The sequence below is a fragment of the Lonchura striata genome, chromosome 1 (assembly GCF_046129695.1).
Source record: "Lonchura striata isolate bLonStr1 chromosome 1, bLonStr1.mat, whole genome shotgun sequence".
NCBI lineage: Eukaryota > Metazoa > Chordata > Aves > Passeriformes > Estrildidae > Lonchura > Lonchura striata.
In genome coordinates, this window is record NC_134603.1 from 13,791,579 (window position 1) to 13,810,980 (window position 19,402).

Consider the following 19,402-nt stretch of genomic DNA (forward strand, 5'->3'; position numbering starts at 1 on the left):
CTTAAATTGTGCCATTCAACAGCTATAAAAGTACAAATGTCAAAGCTCATTTGCATCAAATGTATAGGAATGTTGAAAGAAGAATGAAAATCAGTAGATTTTCTAAGCTTACTACACCTCTCATTTCTATCACTATCAGAAGACTGATTCTACCTCACTCCAAGAGCTATTAAAAAAGAAACCTCAGACAATTATAGTGTTTTGAGGAAGGATATGCAATTGTCTGATAGGTGCATAGCACTGAATGAAAAACACATTATAGAAAAAAAATCATTCAGAAATATTTACATTGAAAGATTGTAGAAGTAATATCACTAATAATGTACAAAATATTAGGAAGTTTAAAAAGATTATCAAAAACTATCCCACCACAAATATAATAACTTTGGATATGTCTAACAGTTTTTACAGGCAACTGAGCACTCACCCAAAAGAAACTGCAGGCATACTTATTGCTACTTAGCAGGTAGGTATCACATGACAGATGGCTTCAGGCCTCTTTCCAGAACACTTTATGATACTAAACCCTGAAAGTACTAAAAACACTCTTTGCATCACTGAGTAGTGAAGAAAGAAAAGGAAAGTAGAAACAGCATGAGTCAGAAGTAGCTGTCACTAAATGAGCAGCTATTCTTCATTGTATTTATAACTTGTATATGTATATATCTGTGTAAATAATCACAATCATGATAATAATATCAGTAACAATGTTAAATTCATTTAAGATCACTAATAATTTAAATTATTTCAAAGGAATCCTTTGTTTCTTCTTATAGGTAATTTTTACCTCTTCCTCGAAACCTTTTTAATTTAAATTAATATACAGTGCAGGACTATTGATCAAGGCACATGAAGTCACTATTCACTGTTTTTAACATTAGTTCAGGTTATATTATTTACATATTACTGACATCTGCACCTAATGCCAAGATATGGCATTACACAGCTCATTTTATAGAGCTTCTGCTTTTCTATCTCTAAAACCCACTATGCTTTCTGTGCTGTTTTTCACTCACCCACTACCTAAATTTTCCATTGCCAAGTTGTCCACTCTATACTCATTGACAACAGATTAGTTATAAATCCTCTGCCCTAAATTTCTACCTGCTTGTCCCAGTCTTCCACAATGTGAAACTCAGATCTAGCTTGTATTGTCAATAAATTTCTCCTAGAGCTTCCTCTGTTTTCCATTTGGGCAGGGAGCTGGGTGGCAACACCCATTTTGTCAGAGCTTTCAGCTGGCTTCCCACCAGCCCAGAGAGCTCAGCTAATGTTCCAGGTCCAGTCTTGCTCCTGGCATGTGACAAAGGTGATGCTCATCAGAAAGAGGCACTTAAGGGATTGAAAAAGCTGCAGTTCCCCCAGGTATTTTAACTCGGCACCACATCACTGGATTTTCACAGAAATCAGTTAAAAAACCACTCCTGCCCCTAGTGGACTTGCTCTGGGGTGAAACAATTTTGGCTCTGGAAGTATGAACAAACTGCCGTGCTGTGTGCTGTGCAGTGAAGGATCCCTGACCTCCCTAACCAGTCATACTGTATGACTCTATTACGTGCATTTTACAATGAGAAAGTAACTAACATTGTCATACACAAATCACAGACTTTTATGGGAGCTGCAGACATTCAAACATTCTCATTGTTTGAATGCCTGCAGACTGCGTAAGGTTTATCCTGCAACACCTGATTCAGAAGAAAAATCTGACACATATATGCTTTATGCTATTCTAAACCATCTTGATTTGAAATCTGCATAAGGGAATTTCCAAACAGGACAGGTCAAAGATCATGTAAATTCCTTACTCTAGTAAAGCAGTAACAGAGCACCTTTGGTATTGGGTGTTTGTGGCCAGGTTTAGCAGGAGGGAGGCTGCAGAGGTGGCCTTTTTGAAAAGAGGCCAAGCATCCATGGACAGGTGGTGGCACTTCTGGGAAAACATAATTAAGAAAGGGGAAAAAAATGCCCAGTAAAGAGTGAAGTTAAAAAGAGTGAGAAACAGTAGAGAGAATCTCAAGGTCAGAGGAGAGTGTGCTCCATGGCAGAGCAGATATTCTCTGCAGCATGACGTACATGGAGAAGAAAGGTATGAGAAGAAGGGAATGGAAAAGGGAGACCACTATGCCCTGATCACAATCTCTCAACACCCCTTTTGCACCATTTGCTTCCTCTCTGAAGGGACTTGGACTGAGTGTAACTTGCAGTGATAACAAGAGAAGAGGAAAGGAGTCTGGAAAGAGGTCAAGCTGAGCCTGGGAAAATGGAAAGGAGAGCTGTTGTTTTAATGTTTGTCTCTTTCGTCTCCCACTACCCACATTAGGAAATTTTTTAAGTGGCAATAAATTAAGTAAATCTTCCCCCACTTGACTCTGTTTGCCTACCATGGTAACTGGTAAGCAGTCTCCCTGTCTTTATCTCGGCCTATGAACTCTTTCATTCCTGTTCTTCCTTTTTTCTCTCCCATCCTGCGGGGGAGAGGAATGAGCAAGCAGCTAGGTGGGAGTTTGGCTGCAAGCCTACACTAAGGCACCACACCTCTCAACTAAAAATCCCCAACCAAATCAACAGGAATGCAGATAAAACTGGCCTCAGTGTTTTGTTGTTTGTATTGAAATGGGTAGTTAAACCCAGTTCAGATACATGGAAAAATATTCTGCAGAAAAAGATATAGTCATATATTTGCCAGAGGATATAGTCAAAGCACTGATTCTCCCCTCCCCTAAGGGATTTGATTAGAGAATCAGTCATAGAAGCTCTCTGAGAAACTGTAAAACATCTGAGAAGGCACAGAATGTATTAACCCCTGTCACTGTACAGAAAAGAGCTTTGTACATGAGGGAGCTGGAGAGAAGCCAGGGTACAAGCACTCAAATATCAGTGCATGCTGAAAGAAGCTGCATCTGTGAGCTTTCTCTCAACAGACAGAAAGAGAAAAGGCTTCTGACATTATTAATACGAGTGTGCACAGCAGTAATGAATCACTAAGCTGAAAAATGACAGGTTCTCAAAAATAAAGAAAGGAGATTCAAAACTTGAAAGTGGTCATGCAGAAGAATTACAGAAAGTGTTTTTGGAAATCAAATATAAAGTGAACATTTGATGGGGGAGTGCTAGACATTAAGCCTGAATTAATTTGGCACCATGACATTACTGGATATACACAGGAGGTTTGCTTGTGATAAGAGCAAAATACTTAGAGCAGAAAAGGAGTAAATCTTTTTAAACTACTTGAATGAATAGGACAGAACACATGAAAAATTTTAATCTAGGTTTCTGAAGCTGCTTTACTAGCAAGCCATACAAGCTGTTGACAGGCTTCCATAGACAGAGGAAAACCCTCACAGCAATTTAATTTAAGAACAGAAGAAGAAAGATTGAAAGAAAGATGATGATTTGGGAGTTCAGAAAAGGCATTTAGACCTACCAGCACTGCTCAGAGCCTTAGACAGTTAGTAATTAAATAGTGGTCAGTACTATATAAACAGTCCTCCAAACCACAGATGAAAATAAGAGTGGAATGTTCTGGAACTACCTAGAATCATAAGCACAGGTATTTACATGTCGCATTTGTTAGCAGAGCTGGTTTCTAGGAGCAGAAGGGTTATGCTGAAATCTTTATCCCATTGAAACTGAAAGAGAAATTTCTAGGGTTTACTGTGTATATTAGCTAAGTATTTATAAACAACACATTCATACAATAATGTAGTTCCTTTCAGGAAAATCAGCAGGATACTTGACTTATAATGCACAAATTGGAGCTCTTATATTGAAAGAGTTCTTACTCTTTTTCACACTCGCTGACAAGTACATTGATGTGCTTTATTAGTTTTGCCCCAAAATATTTATTTTTGATTTTCTGGTTTAGTAATGCCAGTAAACATCATTCTGTAAAAAAGCAGTGCAGATGTTCACAGAAGGCACCTCTTTATATCACAACTTGACATTAATCACTAAGGAATTATGCTTCTCCTTCACTCAAGACAAGAGCAGAAACCACAACCATTGGCAACAGTAGCCTGGACAATGGTTGTTTTCAATTTTGATTATGGGCAAAGATTGCTCTTCTCAGATGAGATATTCCTCTATTTAACTCAACCTGGCTGTCATCATAAAAGATTTTTAAAAGCTGATACAAACAGATTAATAACGCCCTCAAGTTTACAGACAACACCGAGCTGGGAATGAGTGTTGATCCACTGGAGGGTAGGAGAGCTCTGCAGAGGGATCTGGGCAGGCTGGATCAGTGGCCCAAGGCCAGTGGTGGGAGGTTCAACAAGGCCAAGTGCTGGATCCTGCACTTGGGTCACAACAACCCCGTGCAGTCCTACAGGCTGAGGAAAAGTGGTTAGAATGCTGCCCTTGGAAAAGGACCTGGAGGTGCTGGTCAGCGGAGACTGAACATGAGCCAGTGTGTGCCCAGGTGGCCAAGAAGGTCAATGGCATCCTGGCCTGGATCAGAAACAGTGTGGCCAGCAGGACTGGGCAGGGATTGTCCCCCTGCACTCAGCACTGGTGAGGCCACACCTCGAATGCTGTGTCCCTCACTACAAGAAGGACATTGAGGGGCTGGAGCGAGTCCAGAGAAGGGCAACAGAGCTGGGGAAGGGTCTGGAGCACAAGTCTGAGAGGAACAGCTGAGGGAGCTGGGGGTGTTCAGCCTGGAGAAAAGGAGGCTCAGGGGAGACCTTACCACTCTCTACAGGTCCCTGAAAGGAGGCTGTAGCCAGGTGGGAGTTTGTCTCTTCTGCCAGTTACCAAGGGACTGGACAAGGATGAATGGCCTCAGGTTGAATGAGGGGAGATTCAGATTGGATATTATGAAAAAATTTCATCATGGTGAGAGAGGGTAAACATTGGAACAGGCTGCCCAGGGAATTGGTGTCATTACCATCCATGGAAGTGTTCAACAACTGAATGGATGTGGCACTTCATGAGATATTTTTGTGGATGTGGTGGTATAAGGTCAACTTGATGATCTTGCATGTTTTTTCCAACTTTAATGATTTCATGATTCTAGTTTCTTCTGTAGTGTTAGCTCCCAAGGTCTAGCCAACTTGACTAAAGATACAGACACAGAATGTATCAGGGTTGCTATTAAATCCATCAAATTTAGCCATACACTAAATGGTTATGAAACCAATTAACTGCTGGCCTGAATTCATTTGGTTGTACCCAAATAATTTCCTACCAAACATCTGCAGAGGATCAAATTATTATTCACGAGTTTGCTGTAAAATTTTGCACTTATTTCTTTAATAGTTTCTTTCAGACTTTTCCTTATTTCTTTGATTCTATTTCAATTTGAGGTGGAACAGTCTTTGTATATTAAACTAGGAAAGTTTTGATACCATTACTGCCTGTGTATCCATTCTGAATTCACTTCTAGCCCCGCTACACATTTTTTGCTGATGCTGTTATTTTTGCCCAATGTTTTCACTTGGAATCTCGCCCTACTCCCACTGAAGTAATTTAGTTGTAATCACCATCACTTTGAATAATCATTACACTGCGCAAAGCAGAGAAATATGCATTAGACTAGGGGAAAAAGGTCTTACTTTACAATATATAGCTGAGTTGGAAATAGGGCTAAACAAATTCAAGAATTCATAAAGATTAGCATAATATTTTTTCTTTATGATCAGGTTTGCTGATTGAGAAGTTTGTAAGTTTTGCCTTAGTTTTAAATGCAGTTTTCTAGTAAAACCTGCTACAGTATGTATAAGGCAATATCTTTTCACAAGTGCTGGATGGAGATATATTTTGTCCTGTTACAAACTCCCCTGATACAACTGAAGAAGCTCAGATGAGTAAAAAGTGGTGTAGGGATGAGAAAGGTGACTGAAGACTTCAAAAGTAAATATGAATCCTAAAAAGGGAGACTGCAGATCCAAGCTCCTCTCGCCAATTGTAGTTTTGCCCTTACTCCATGGAAGAAGCATAAATTCTCTCCTGCAGTCTGGCAGACACATTCCTCTGTCTGTCTTTAATCAACATTTTCCAAGTACAGGCCCAGTTTTCTCTCCTTCAGCTTTTATCAATTGTCCTTCATTAAGAAAGCAAATCACATTTTCCTACTCAGTTCTGTCATTTCTTCCACCTCAGCCTTCCTCTAGACATGATGTAGGAAAATCACCTATCCACTACCCTGTCATGCACTAGCAGGTACAACTTGTCTCTCTAGTGTTGCAAACACTAGCTAAAATTCTTCCAATGCACCCAATGCTGTATGGAAACAAACTTGCATAGTGTTAATAAATACAACATGACACAAAAATGTGTGGTAAGAATATAAACCCACCGAAGAAAAATTTGTGTGGGCTTCAAGGAGCTTTGGGTGAAGTCTTTGACACTTGCATTACTGGAGACAGATTTATATGGAAGGGGAAATTGGGATCCTTGAAACTGTCCAGTTTATTCACAGAGAGACTATTTGAGGTCATACCAAGCTCTTCTTGTTCTCTATACCATAAATAACCACTGAAGGGAATAATTACTGTTGGGGTTACTTCATAAAGAAGATGCTATTTGAATTTTAAAATAACAGGAAATAGAGCTGTATATTAAGCTTGAAATAGATTTTCATCCATACTAGACAAACTTCTCATGGCAAGCTGTATCACATTTCACCAGAAGACTGGCTCCTTGCAACAGGACAAAATTAATTCCTTTTATTTCCCCGCCCTCAAAATGCTTCAGATGTTTTCATATATACAACCTACACTAGGACAGACTTATTAAGTTATTATGTGGTTAATTACACAATAGTATTAATTTGACTTTAGGTGGGAATTAATACTGCCAGTCTGTCTTAGAGCCAATGAATCTTCCACTACTCAAAGTGCACCCAGTGGAAAGGTACAAGCAGCTTTTAATAATTTTATTATCTAACATTATTTTTTAATAATTTTTATCTATTCATTATGGTATTTAGGACTTTATAAAAAAAGCCAAGCAAAACACAGAAATAAAAGCAATACCTCTGTAGCAACTCTCCAATATTTCTGAAAATACTGGGTTTTTTCCCCCTCTATTTAATTTAACCCTGGGAACCAGATTTAAAGTACTGACTTAGAGAAAATCTCTACAATGGCCAAGACAAATAAAGAAGCTGATTATATTCAGAATATCACATAAGTCATATGTGTTATGATCTGACCTTCTGGAGCTGGTTTGCTTGCATTTGTTTTTTCTGGATCCTTCACCTTGGATTTACTTGTGTCTTTTCTTCTCTCTATGTCTTTAACTGTAAAGTAAGGGGGAAAATCAGTTAATCTAGAAACAACACAGTTAGAAGCATGTAATTTTCAACTTCCTGGTAAAGTATGTGCACAGAACATCTGAAGATATGTTTAGGTAATGAGTTACTGTTTCTGTGTTTTCCCTCCCTCCCTCCCTTTGCATTTATTTTCATGGATCTTTCCCCATTCTATCATCATTACTGCTCTCAAAACTGACTCTTCACACAGGAGAGTCCAAATAGTAACATCAGCACCTAAGCCCCTGCAGACAAGATCCCACACTGGAAATATAGTCCAGAAAATTGGCTAAGCTAGCTGGGGAAAGTCCAGCATTGCAGAGTTCCACTCCAAGTCAGTCAACACAAAAGCACATAAGCTAGCTGTTACATTGTCCTCTTTACAGAATCATCTTAGATCCCATGCCCAAATCTGTAGTCAGGGTACCAAATACTCCCAGGAGTGCAAGGTTGCTCCAGAGCTGAGACTTTGACAGTTTCCTGTTCCACAGGTGGGTGGGATAGGTCCCTTACTATATCTCAAATCTCTCACAACAGCCAAGCAGAACCCAATTGGATTAACAATTCCTAATATTACATTAGTAGCCAGTAGTGCTCTACTAATAGTCTGAAATGTTCTGACAAAGTCATTGTTAAAGTCACGTATTGGGAAGAAAAAACCCTTTCAGAATTTTCCTGGAATGCTAATTGTTATCCACACTCCATCTGTCTGCAACAGCCAGGAAAAGCTTAAAACAATGAAGCTGAGAATATCTTCCACAGAAAAATAAAATTCTACTCCAATTACACTTCTTAGTTTATGTAAAATTGGATTATGACTGACGTTTGTCCAAGCAGGCACTGATCATCAGCCAAGTCTCTCTGCACTGCATCATTCAAAAAAACACTGTGAGGGCATGAAAAGAGGTTATCTGTCTCTTGACTGTGTAAGAGAGACAGAGCAAATATTCTGTTGTACATTAGTGGAACCAAAGTCAAATTGACTTCACTATTTACCCAACAGTATGTGGAATATCTCAATCAATCAGGAGTGTTCCAAGTTCCAAGCCAAAATCCAATCACAAGACTAAGTTCTAAGAAGGACAACAAGCTGACAAACATCTGAATGTGATTTTCTCAGTATGACAACCCTTCACAGAAGCTACAGTGCTCACACTCAGCTACAGAGATGAGAACAAAAAGCCTGAAACTTTGACTCCTCTTCTAAGAGAGCACGTGTGACTGTGTATCACTTCCACCTTTAGCAAACAATTGAGTAACTGATTTGGGAGCAAATTCATGTTCACAAACTTGCTGAGGAGCCAGCTTTTATGAAGACAGATCATGGTTGTTAGCTGGGTTACACATAATGCCACGTGACCAGGTCTTAGTCAGAAGTCTGCATTTAATCCTTAACTGAACAAGACTGACTAAAACGAGAGGTGAAATACCAGAACAATATGGGCCAAAAAGGTTGCTGCTGCTTATCCTTCTAGGAGCATTCCTTTGAAAAATGTCCAAGAGCAAAACAAGTTAGCTGGCCTTCTCTAATGCTGGTGCTATTGAGGGACAAGTCTCCAGAGAAAATGGTACAAAAGGAGACAAGTCAGTCACATCCTGACAGAGATTTCTGGATTTGGGAACTGTCAAAATTCTAACCACACAGGAAGAGACAAGATAGCAATTTTACTCCAATATTTACACAAAGATTTTATCTAGCACATGATTTTACATCTGCATTTTCAAAGGAAAAAAAAATCCCCCATTGATCTTAGCTCATTAAACACTATGTATTAGAATAAGAATGTACACCTCACTACATAAAGAGAAATACTCTTTTGACAATACAATTTTATTGTAAGCTTGAGAATTTTTAGTACATCAGTTACAACTCCATAGCATGAAAACCATACTTCCAATGCACTAAACCAGATGATAGTCTGAAAACTCTTTATATATTTGACCTTTTTTCATCTCAAGAATTAGTGGCCACATGTCAGAGTACAAGGGAAAGAAAAAACCTATAATACAGGAGACCAAAAAAAGGATTTCTATATATGCTGTATCTGTATTCTTTACTCATGAAAGGCATCATGCTTTTAAATGAAACGCCAGCCTTAAGTGCAGCAAAAAGAGTATACTAAATAGAACATAATTCCCATATTCTTAAATGGAGTTGGTAGCTCTACTTTTCCTAAATGCCATTCTAAAAACAGCTACACCTAATATTATAGAATTTGCTGTAGCCTTCTGTGGGCTTCTCTTTAGTGCTAAAGTAATCTGTGGTTTTGTGGGTTTCTTAACCAAAACAGAACTTAAGGTAGTAAATACACAGTTGTTGTGGTAAAACGCTAAAAGGACTTGGATACACACCACATCAAGTACTCAGCATATTTTATCTTGTGCTGCTTTAAAGAGAAAGGTAGTTTAGCAAAGACAGTGAGGAAAATTTAGTGTCAGAGAATTCATCAGGCTTTCAACTGTACTCCTACACTGCCACACCACAGATCTCCACAAATCATATTTAACACATTAAACATGAAGATCAAGATTAATCAGATAGGATGTGTATATATCACTATGATATAGACATTAAGAGCATGTCTTGATCATATAAAAAATTAAATTTGTAAAGATATTTGACTAAGAAATCAGCCTTTCATACTACTGAACTAGTATCTAGTTGCCAGTTGACATAGCTATGACATTGTTTTAATAAAAAGTAAATTTTTAAAGTATCAGAACATAGCACTTTATTTCTACACACAGAAGATTCCTTCCATGAAATACCAGCTGATTTCCTAATGAAACTAGGAAGAAAAGGATGCCAACCCAATGGATACAAAGAGCCCAATGCAAGAACATACTATGCAATTAATTCAGGCCTCCACCTATACTTACACATGTTAAAATACATGGCTTTGATTTTCCTTCCACCACAGAAAAAACTGGTTTTCCATCATTCTTCTTTGTGTAAGATTTGTTACCGTTTCAGAAGTTACATTAAATATCTGATACATTCCGTATGTCAGCCATAAAGAGACACTTACTTCTGAACTGGCCTTGTGCTGGCTTACTCTCCTTGTCTTCACTGAATGCAATGATCTGAAGGGCATAATTTTGATCTGGAATGAGACCTTGAATAATTGCTTTGGTCGCAGTATTTTGAAGAATTAATTGATTTGTTTTTCCACCTATAGGAGAACAGACAAAAGAAAATCCAACAAATACATAACTTTGTTTGCTTTTCTTATAGCACAGTAAACATAATGACTTAAAAATACCTAAAGCTCTACCATGATCTAAGCATTCCCACTTTTCCCACTTTTGGGACTACCCATACAGCCAGGCCAGAGAACATCCCAGAAAAGCAACAAGATAGGCAATCTAACCAGTTTTCTTAAACAGAAACACTCTTAAGATCAGCATTTGTATCTGGGCTTCATGAAACAGCCATGGCGCCCAGCAAAATCATTAAGAAAACGAGAAACAATTTCCAAAAATCTGTCAAGTTTGGTAACATCATACCAACAGGTTTTCCCTTTGTGACTGGCTACCAGTTCAGACCCTGTCATACCCACATCACCTCTGAAGATTTGCTTTGCCAACATTCTTTTGGCTAGGGAATTCTCATGTATAAATACAAATATTTAACATTTCTGTCCATTTACATATAAAGATTTCATGCCAATATATACAAATATGTATTTTAGCTGCATGTTAAAACTGTTTCTATATCTAAATTTAAGTTTAAATGTACAGAAATAGGACCTTTATAGCTCTATACAGCCACTTTGTTGTCTACCTTTTCAAGTTTTCAATAAAAAAAATTTTAAAGATTACTTGTTTTCTTAATTATTTTCTGGACAGCTCACTAAGGGATAAGGGACAAGGAGATCCACCTTAAAGGTTGACTGAATTAGGATTCCAGTACTTTCCCTTAAACAATTCCTAGACTTCCTTATACCCCACTGGAAAAAAGGTAAAGACAAGTGATCAATGACAATTCCCAAAGACTACACATGAAGCATAACTAGCATTGACCCACCTCTGCTACCTCAAGCATTCAATTCCATTTTCTGTGCCTGACCACTCTCTAGTGAAATCAATCTCTCTTCTGTTGACCAGCTAGTATTTCATTACCCAAAGCTTGCTCACAATTTCTTCATTGTGGAGGATGACACTAAACTTTGAAAGCCTTTTATGCCTTAGGAAGACAGTTCTTTCACCTTAAAAGAGAACATACAGACTTTTACCTGAACTTGGAGTGACAAGAAGTTTATATCCAGTGAATTGCCCTTTGGGGGCTTTCCAAGAGATCTGTATACTGTCAGGACTCACTACATTATATCTTAGTCTTGTTGGAGGGGACACTGCAAGTTTGGAAAGAAAATAACATTTTAAATTCAAATAAACACTAAGCAATTTTAAACAAACAAAAATAAACACATGTAGGAAGACAACACAAAATTTTAATGGTAAAGGATGCAAGTTATTTAAAATGTCACATACATCAGTTTATTAGTTTGTAAAATTACTTCCCCAAGTGCACTACTTCCCTCAGACAGACCTTTTATTTCTCTTTTTACAAAACAAACTAAACAACCTAACAGCAGAGGACAAAGACAAACAATGTTAGATGTTAAGACACTAGTTTAGCAGGCAAAGCTGGTAATAAAAATGCTCTTTGTTAATATATGGGAATTAAAATTGCTCTCTTGCTTATACTGACAATATGCATGACCTACTCTCCTTTACCTCTCATTACTGTGGGCATTTCCCCACATTTAATGTCATTCAGGGCCAAATTTTCAAATCCTTGTGAGGAGAGAATAACCAAGAGAAAAAGACAGGCAAAGGGAACATCAGCTGCCCAATTTGCAAACCTGGCTAAAGCAGCACAAAGCGTTGCATCTGCAAACACTGCTTCAGTCTCATCAAGACTGGCTAGCATGCACAGGCCAGTTAAGACTTAGGGCAATCTAGATGGCAAGTAAAATTTGGCTTCTACTTATATGGTGCCATCACCTAGGTTTCAAACTGAAGCAGCAGGTGAAATGAATAAAAGCATGAAATGATTGAAAAAGAGGCAATATATCAGTGAAGCAACCCACACAAGAACAAATGGAAAAACTGCCCCATGCTGTTGCCATACTATCAGCAACTTTGTGTCTCAGCACATAAAGGAGTTTTTCACAGTTTTGCATCCCACTGCTCAGTCAAACTCCACTGATGCTGGACCACACTCTACAAAACCTTTCCACAGGTTTGGGGAGGCACATCCCTTCTTCACTGAAGAACTGCAGCAGAGCACCTGGCAGTGCAGCCTGGGGTGTTCAAGGCTGTCAGTAAGGAGAAATCTTCATGCATTTGAATAGAATTTGACTCACAGAGAACAAACTGTCTACAGGGAAAGGCAGCTGGGAAGCTACTTGGAGGCTGAACAACAGAAGGGCTAGAAAACCTTTGACACCTTCAACCTTACTCCTCCTCTTCCCATTGTCTCCACAGCCTCCTGAACAGTCTCCTTCATTTTCCAAATCCTTGGTGCCTTTGCCACTAATCTTATGGTTTCTGTTAGTAAGTCTAAGAAATCAAGGAAATTAATCTGAAGCAGGCAAGTGGCAATTTCTTTTTCCCAGGGCTAAGATTGCTCTTAATTGACTAGGCTCATGCCCGCAGTTTGTTGGTCATTTAGATGTAATAAACCAACAGTCTCATGATATTTCTGAGATTTAGGGATTACAGCACATGGAGCATCTGAGTCAACAGGCAGAATGTGCTGGCCAACAACTTCTGGCCTCTCCATTTGATCTGCTAGAGCCAGTGCAGCTCTGGCACCAGCAGCAGCCAAAGACTTGTTCTGAACCAATAACTTTTTCCTACGTGCTACTTTTTCCAGGAGCTTGGGGGAAGAAAGAAGGAAAAAGGCAGGCTGTAGTTTTTTGATATTCAGGGGTGCATGTTTTCTCATGACATCTACTATTAAATATATTTCGGATCTTAGAAGGAAGAATCTCAAGGTTTAATACAAGAGATATATTCCCTTGCATCCAGACTCTCATACCCTAAGAGGCAGTTTTGTCAGACCAAGGGTAGGTTCTGCAGTTCTCTTCCTTGAGGGATTTAACACCAGAACAGAGAAAAGAGGGCACATAAGTACCAAGAACAGTTTATCAACACCTATGATTTCTCAAAGATCTCAGAGAGCAAGCTCAAGAAGAGAGGCAAGGGGACAGAAACAGCAGGCAGCAGCTGAGCTCTACACACTCAAAGCTGCTCTGATTGGCAGCACTGGGCTCACACCCAACCCAAGCATTTCCTTAGTTGTTGGGCACAATCTTGTCAGACCTCATCTTCAGCATGTCCCCTCCCTGAAGTTTAGAAATAAAGAGGCTGCGAGCAAGATCATGTGCAGGAACTGTTGCAAATACAACATCAGTTCTTTGAAAATTTGGCCCTCATACAGCAAAATGTTTTGCTAGGCAGGTTTCTGCAAGAACGTTCAGCATGCTATAATTGTAAAAACATGACAGAGACTATGGCAAAAAGTTTTTAAAGCCAAGCAGACTGTAATTATGGATTACAGTTTTTAATTCATTCTCAAGATTCATTGTGTCTTTGAGCTATACATAAATCACAATAAATTGGTGCTGAATGAACAAGAGTGACAAATCATACCTGGAAGTTTGCAAAAATACAATTATTTTTATTATTTTGCCTCAGGAATAGAAAATCAATTTTTAAATAATGGCTGCATGCAAGTGTGAAAATAGTGCAGATTTTACTGGGATTAAGTGGTAAATTCATATGGGGATTAAGAAGCAGAGCAGAGAGCAACAAAGTAACATCAAAGATTGATGTCAAAAACCAAAAAAAACCCAATCATGTCTTAGAATTTCAGAGCTCACTTCGTCTGCCATCTTCCTTTCCCATCATTTCTTCCCATCCTACTTTCAACTTTATGACAGTTTATGAAAGAACCTTCTAACAAAGAAGCATAGTTCTGGCCTAACTGCTATTAGCCATCACCAAAACAGGTAAATATACGAGCCCAAAAAAAACACAGACCTTACAAGCAAAGGAGGACACAATCACCAGAAGTTTTTCTGTATACTACAGAGTTACAATGTGAAAGACTAGAAAAGTTGTGCCAGAATAGTCTTTACATAACTAGTCAATTTTCACTGGGTTCTTTTTGTACCAAAGGCAGCAGTGCAGTGGAAGGGGCATTCCCACACAGCAGTAAGCCATAAGAAAGAAAACAATTATTCACTAGGCAGATAATTAACTGAATCTTAGTTATGCAAAGACTAACATACTGGCATAGAAAAGTACATAGAGCTAAGGAAGTTAAAAATCTAGCACTCAAACAGACAACAAAATATTGATGGGAATTACTATGCATTCACCAACCTGAAGAGGATATCTTTATTTCTTTGGGCCTTTATTGTCTGTGGAACAAAATCTCACTTCTTGCAGAAAGGGGAAAAAATCAATCCAAGCTGAGTCAGTTAACTGATAAAAATCAGTAGCTAGATCTCGTTAAGTGGTTTTACAGGAATGCAAAAGAGAATGGCTGTCAGCAACATTAGAGCAGTCACCCAAAAGAAAACTGACAAGTTCAAGGCTTTGGTTTATGCCACCAGGTAAATTAGCACTCCAAACACATAACTCTTATGGACAACTAGGGAAAGAATGTTTTCAACTCTTACTGAAAAGGAAAAATACAATAAATTGCTTATGGACAATTCTCCAAAATATCCAGTAGTCTAAATTTGGATACTAACGAAATATTGTGGCTTTACTGTTGTTGTAAGAATTGAATAAGTTAATATGCACTGCAATTACAGTACTAACACATGACAATTATTGCTACACAAAGAAAAGTTTCCATTTTGAAATACAGAAAAACTCTCAAAGCAAGTTACTTTATGGATAAATGAAAAATTCTCAACTGTTTTTCTTGCCCAGCGCTATTTTTATGTACTATACATAACATAAGCAGACAAAAGATGTTGTTTATACATTATATTGAATGGGGAAGAAACAGCAGTGCTGAAAAAATTATTGCTGTTAAGTCAAAACCAAAGAGCGCTATGTGGTTTATAATGCAGTGAGATACAACCACATAGCTCCTCTGAAGAGATAATTTGTAGCTTCAGGCATGCTGGCTTCAGTCTCACAAACATATTCTCCTTTCCAAGAAGTCACATTACACACCTTTACATGGGCATCTTTGCCAAAGGAAGGAAACACAAGCTGGAACTAATGCCAGCTCTTCCTACACATTGGCAGAGTGTACAGTAGATTAAAGCAGACAAACAACAGTATTAAATTGTAAATAGTTTTCCAGCTGCACAAAGAGCTTACTTCAAGAGGTGGCAAACTTAAGAAAGAATTTGAGAAGCATCTTATTACTTCTAGTGTACCAAGAGATATTCTTTTCTGTGAACATGGAATAGAAATTTCATATCACCTAATTCAATAGACTAACAGTCATGCTGGGCTAAGGCAATGGTCCACTTAGCTTAATATCACACTGCTGACAGCATTCCATAGCTGATGCTCGCTGAAAGAGTCTAAGAACAAAGGAAGTATTGTTCTTTATTCATCAAGCACACCAACTCTAGCTTCTGCTAGTGTGATTACTGTGGAAAAAAAACCTCTCTGACCTTCATTTCATTGCGTTGGTATTAAAGGGAGAACACTGTCCAGCTATAATTGATGGAATCAAAGTTTTAAAAAAGAGAAGAATATAGTTTTCCAAGATCAAGGAATTTTGCAAAATTTTCTGGAGATGGATCTCAATCCCCAAACCTGTTTTGCAAATCTTAACCATATGTATTAGGACTGAAATACAAAGAAAAGACTAACCATATGCTTTGCTTTATTGGCTCATTAAGTCACAAACATTCTGGACCTAATTTCTGACCAGAATGATGCACTGAACATTGGAAACAAATTTATTGATTCACCTCACATCGCCAACCGCATATATTACAGCTTACATACATCCCTAAGTTCTGGGAGAGGCTTGTAAAATGCTCACAGATTTCCAAACACCCAAGATCGAATGCTTCCCCAGCATACCATCGAGTGCCACGCAGACTGGACAACACTGCTACTTGCACTATCAGGATTTTGAAAGCCTCACGTTGCCAATAGTTTCCAAATGTGCTCATGAATAATACATTATACAAACTGCTTTAAAAGACCCCAGGATCCAATTCTGCTCCTGTGTATGCCCATGCAAACTCATATCAAAGGGATTACATAAATCTAAAGTTGAGAGAAGTGCCTTTCTTTAGAAATCATAAAAACGCATTGGTATTCTTCTTCCATCCTTCCCCAAGCAATAGGATAAATTTTCTCTAGCAGTCAAGCCACCGTCAATACAATCCAACAAGTGAGTAAGCCTAACAATCCCAGCAGTATCCTTTAATACTCACAAAAGAGATTTTCATTTTAAAAGCTGCAGAAGTAGTCTGTGACATTTAACAGATCTGTGCAATATGGAATGATCTAAGCACTACAACAGCTACTATTCCAAAAGAGAAAAAACATAAATATTCCATACAAGCTTCACATCATAGCTGATCCTTCAAACTTGCTTGATCGTGTAGAGGACAATAAGAGCAACTTCTGATAAGTACTTTCATGTAAATAGGAGTAAAAACATGTTGTGTATAATTAATTTTGAGACACATGAATTTGCACAAATATTTATGCTATTAGAAATATTGGGTTCAAAGAGCACACATGAAGATGCAATTCTACTCCCACCTGCTCCCCCAGCTCAGCAGCAAAATTCCTGCTCCCTTTCAGTATTATTGGATTCACTTCCTACTAAGGAGGAAGTAACACTTGCATTTGGAATAAAAAGTCTATTTCTGCACATCAGAGTGAAAAATTCCATCTTCTTATTTGTGACTTACCTTGACCCTGGACATCACTGGTGAAAAAAGCTGTGACAGCTAGGAAGGTGAAGAGAAAACAGCTCTGTATCTTGTATCGGCACAGCATCTTTTTCCCCTCAATATACACAGTATCAGCCGGTCTGAAAACACGTGGAACGAAAAGACTTACTAAACAGGCAAAGAGAAGGCATCCACTTTAATGAAAATTGTGAGGAAAATCTGGATTTGATGAAAACAAACAAAAAAACCCCAAGCAAACAAAACAAACAAACAACAAGGAATTCATCACAGACATCAGTGGAGACAAATTTTCCCGGCAGCAGTTTTATGAACAAAGCACATTTTACCTGAAAGGGACAAAGAACCCCACTTGGGCTACTCAACAATTTTGAGAACTTGGCCCACATAAAAAGGAACTATATATTCTTTGATAATCATACACAAGCATTGGCAATAGAGTAAGCTATAGATAATAACAAAGTACAACATGTATTTCTATACAATCCAGTTTTGTAAGAACCTTATCAAGATATCTCTGGCAAAGAACTCTGAAGCTTTTTTAAAAAGGCAGGACTATGTTCTGAAGGAACTCACATCCACTTCCCATTGTTTATTTTCCTTTTTCTACTTTATTCAGCTTATCCTGTGTTCTCTGTTGTACTGTCTGCACCTACAGTAGGTAGTATCATGGTCAAAACCATTTACAGTAACTTAAGCACTTAGGAGAAAATCAACACTTTAGAATGCAGCAGTATATGAACACTAAAGGTAGTCCTAGGTGAACTAGATGGGTTACAGGAAATAATTCTGGTTCCAAAGAGCAAGTGTCAGAATAAGCCATTTACCTGACCACAGAAGTTAGCTTAAAAACAGCACCTATCTCGAGATACATCACCATGTGCCATCTCCAAATGAGGTTATCAAAGTTTTAACCATATTATCAACAAATATCACATTACTTAAGCATATATTTTGAATCCATCTCTCATAGTATAAATTTCTCAAGACAGAGGAAAATAACTAGATCCCAAATCAAAGATGTGCACCAGGAACTTCTACATTGCCATGTAGAGCTCTTAGAGCCATCCTCTAGATAGAATTCAGAAACCTGCACAAAGTTCCCAAGTTTCCTACTACATGAACAAAAGTGTCAAACACCCAAGGATCAAAGTCAGCAGACAGTTGACAGGCAATAGGAAGAACTGAGAGTATCTCAAAATAGGCTGAAATCCACCTCTTATGTATCTCATGATGCATGCTGATGCTTCTCTCCTTACTCAGGAAGAATCAAGTAAAGACAGACTCTTCAAACAACAGCAAGCAACTCATTCTTCCAGGCAGTTACCACTGATGATGTGTGGATTCCCTCCCATAATAACCCTGATATTAAAATATTCGCTTACAGTGGTGGCTAAATTCCCCATCTGCTATATTTTATATAAACCCTCCTCCAAAGCAAGAGCTATGAATACTAAGCTATGATAAGCCTGTGTTAGAAACATTCTCTACTGTTGCTTTTAGAGAAAAGCCAGAGAAATGAGATTTATTGGAATAGCCATCACTGGTGCTGGGTCAACTACACACAAGTTCACCTCTACAATGATCGGTACGTCAGGGTTCACTTAACCAGAAAAAGAAACCCCGTCTGCAGCCACCTTGTGGCTGACATCGTGTGGGACTAAGACCAAATATCCTTTTCCTTCTGCTTTTTATATATTTCACCTTTTAGCAAGTATGTGGTAAATGAGTTATCTGCCAAACTAGCACTAGGAGCAGACCCAAGCAGGGCAAGAAGCCCTGCTATGAGGTGAGCCCCGCTCCCCAGAGCATCTCTCCCAGCTGGGTTCCAGGACTCGTGGCACGGACCTGGCGACAGGGCACCTGTCACACCTCACCCGGGAGAGCTCCCGGCGGGACAAACGCGGCACACACCTTCGTGCTCCGCCCTGCCCCGGCTCACCCAGCCCCGGGGAGGAGCTGAGCCGCCTCGGCGCAGTCCCCGGGCCGGGCCGGCCAGCCGCGGCTTTTCCCCGTCTCGTGTCTCGCTGCGGAGCGGCCGCGCTGCCCGGGAACACGCTCACGTGTGACCCGCCCCGGGCCCGCCGAGGGGGCGGCGGAGGGACCGGGACCGGGACCGGGACCGCGCTCTCCCGCTCGGTCTGCACAGCCCCGCAGCGCGGCCCCGGCCCTCAACCTCTGCTCCTGACCTCCACCCGTGCGAAACCGAGTGCCCGCCGCCCCGGGCTAA

At 39.2% G+C, this 19,402-nt stretch overlaps 1 protein-coding gene across 1 annotated transcript in view; it reads right to left on the bottom strand.

The window, feature by feature from the left end:
- Nucleotides 1-19,402, bottom strand: part of COL14A1 (collagen type XIV alpha 1 chain) — a 109,575-nt gene that overhangs the window by 89,577 nt on the left and 596 nt on the right. Inside the window, exons 2-5 of the mRNA XM_021546489.3 lie at nt 17,173-17,294; nt 11,491-11,607; nt 10,285-10,428; nt 7,157-7,243 (exon numbers count right to left, since the gene is read on the bottom strand). Coding sequence (XP_021402164.1) covers nt 7,157-7,243; nt 10,285-10,428; nt 11,491-11,607; nt 17,173-17,260 — 436 coding nt within the window. The 5' untranslated portion in view covers nt 17,261-17,294. The remainder of the gene's footprint in view (nt 1-7,156; nt 7,244-10,284; nt 10,429-11,490; nt 11,608-17,172; nt 17,295-19,402) is intronic.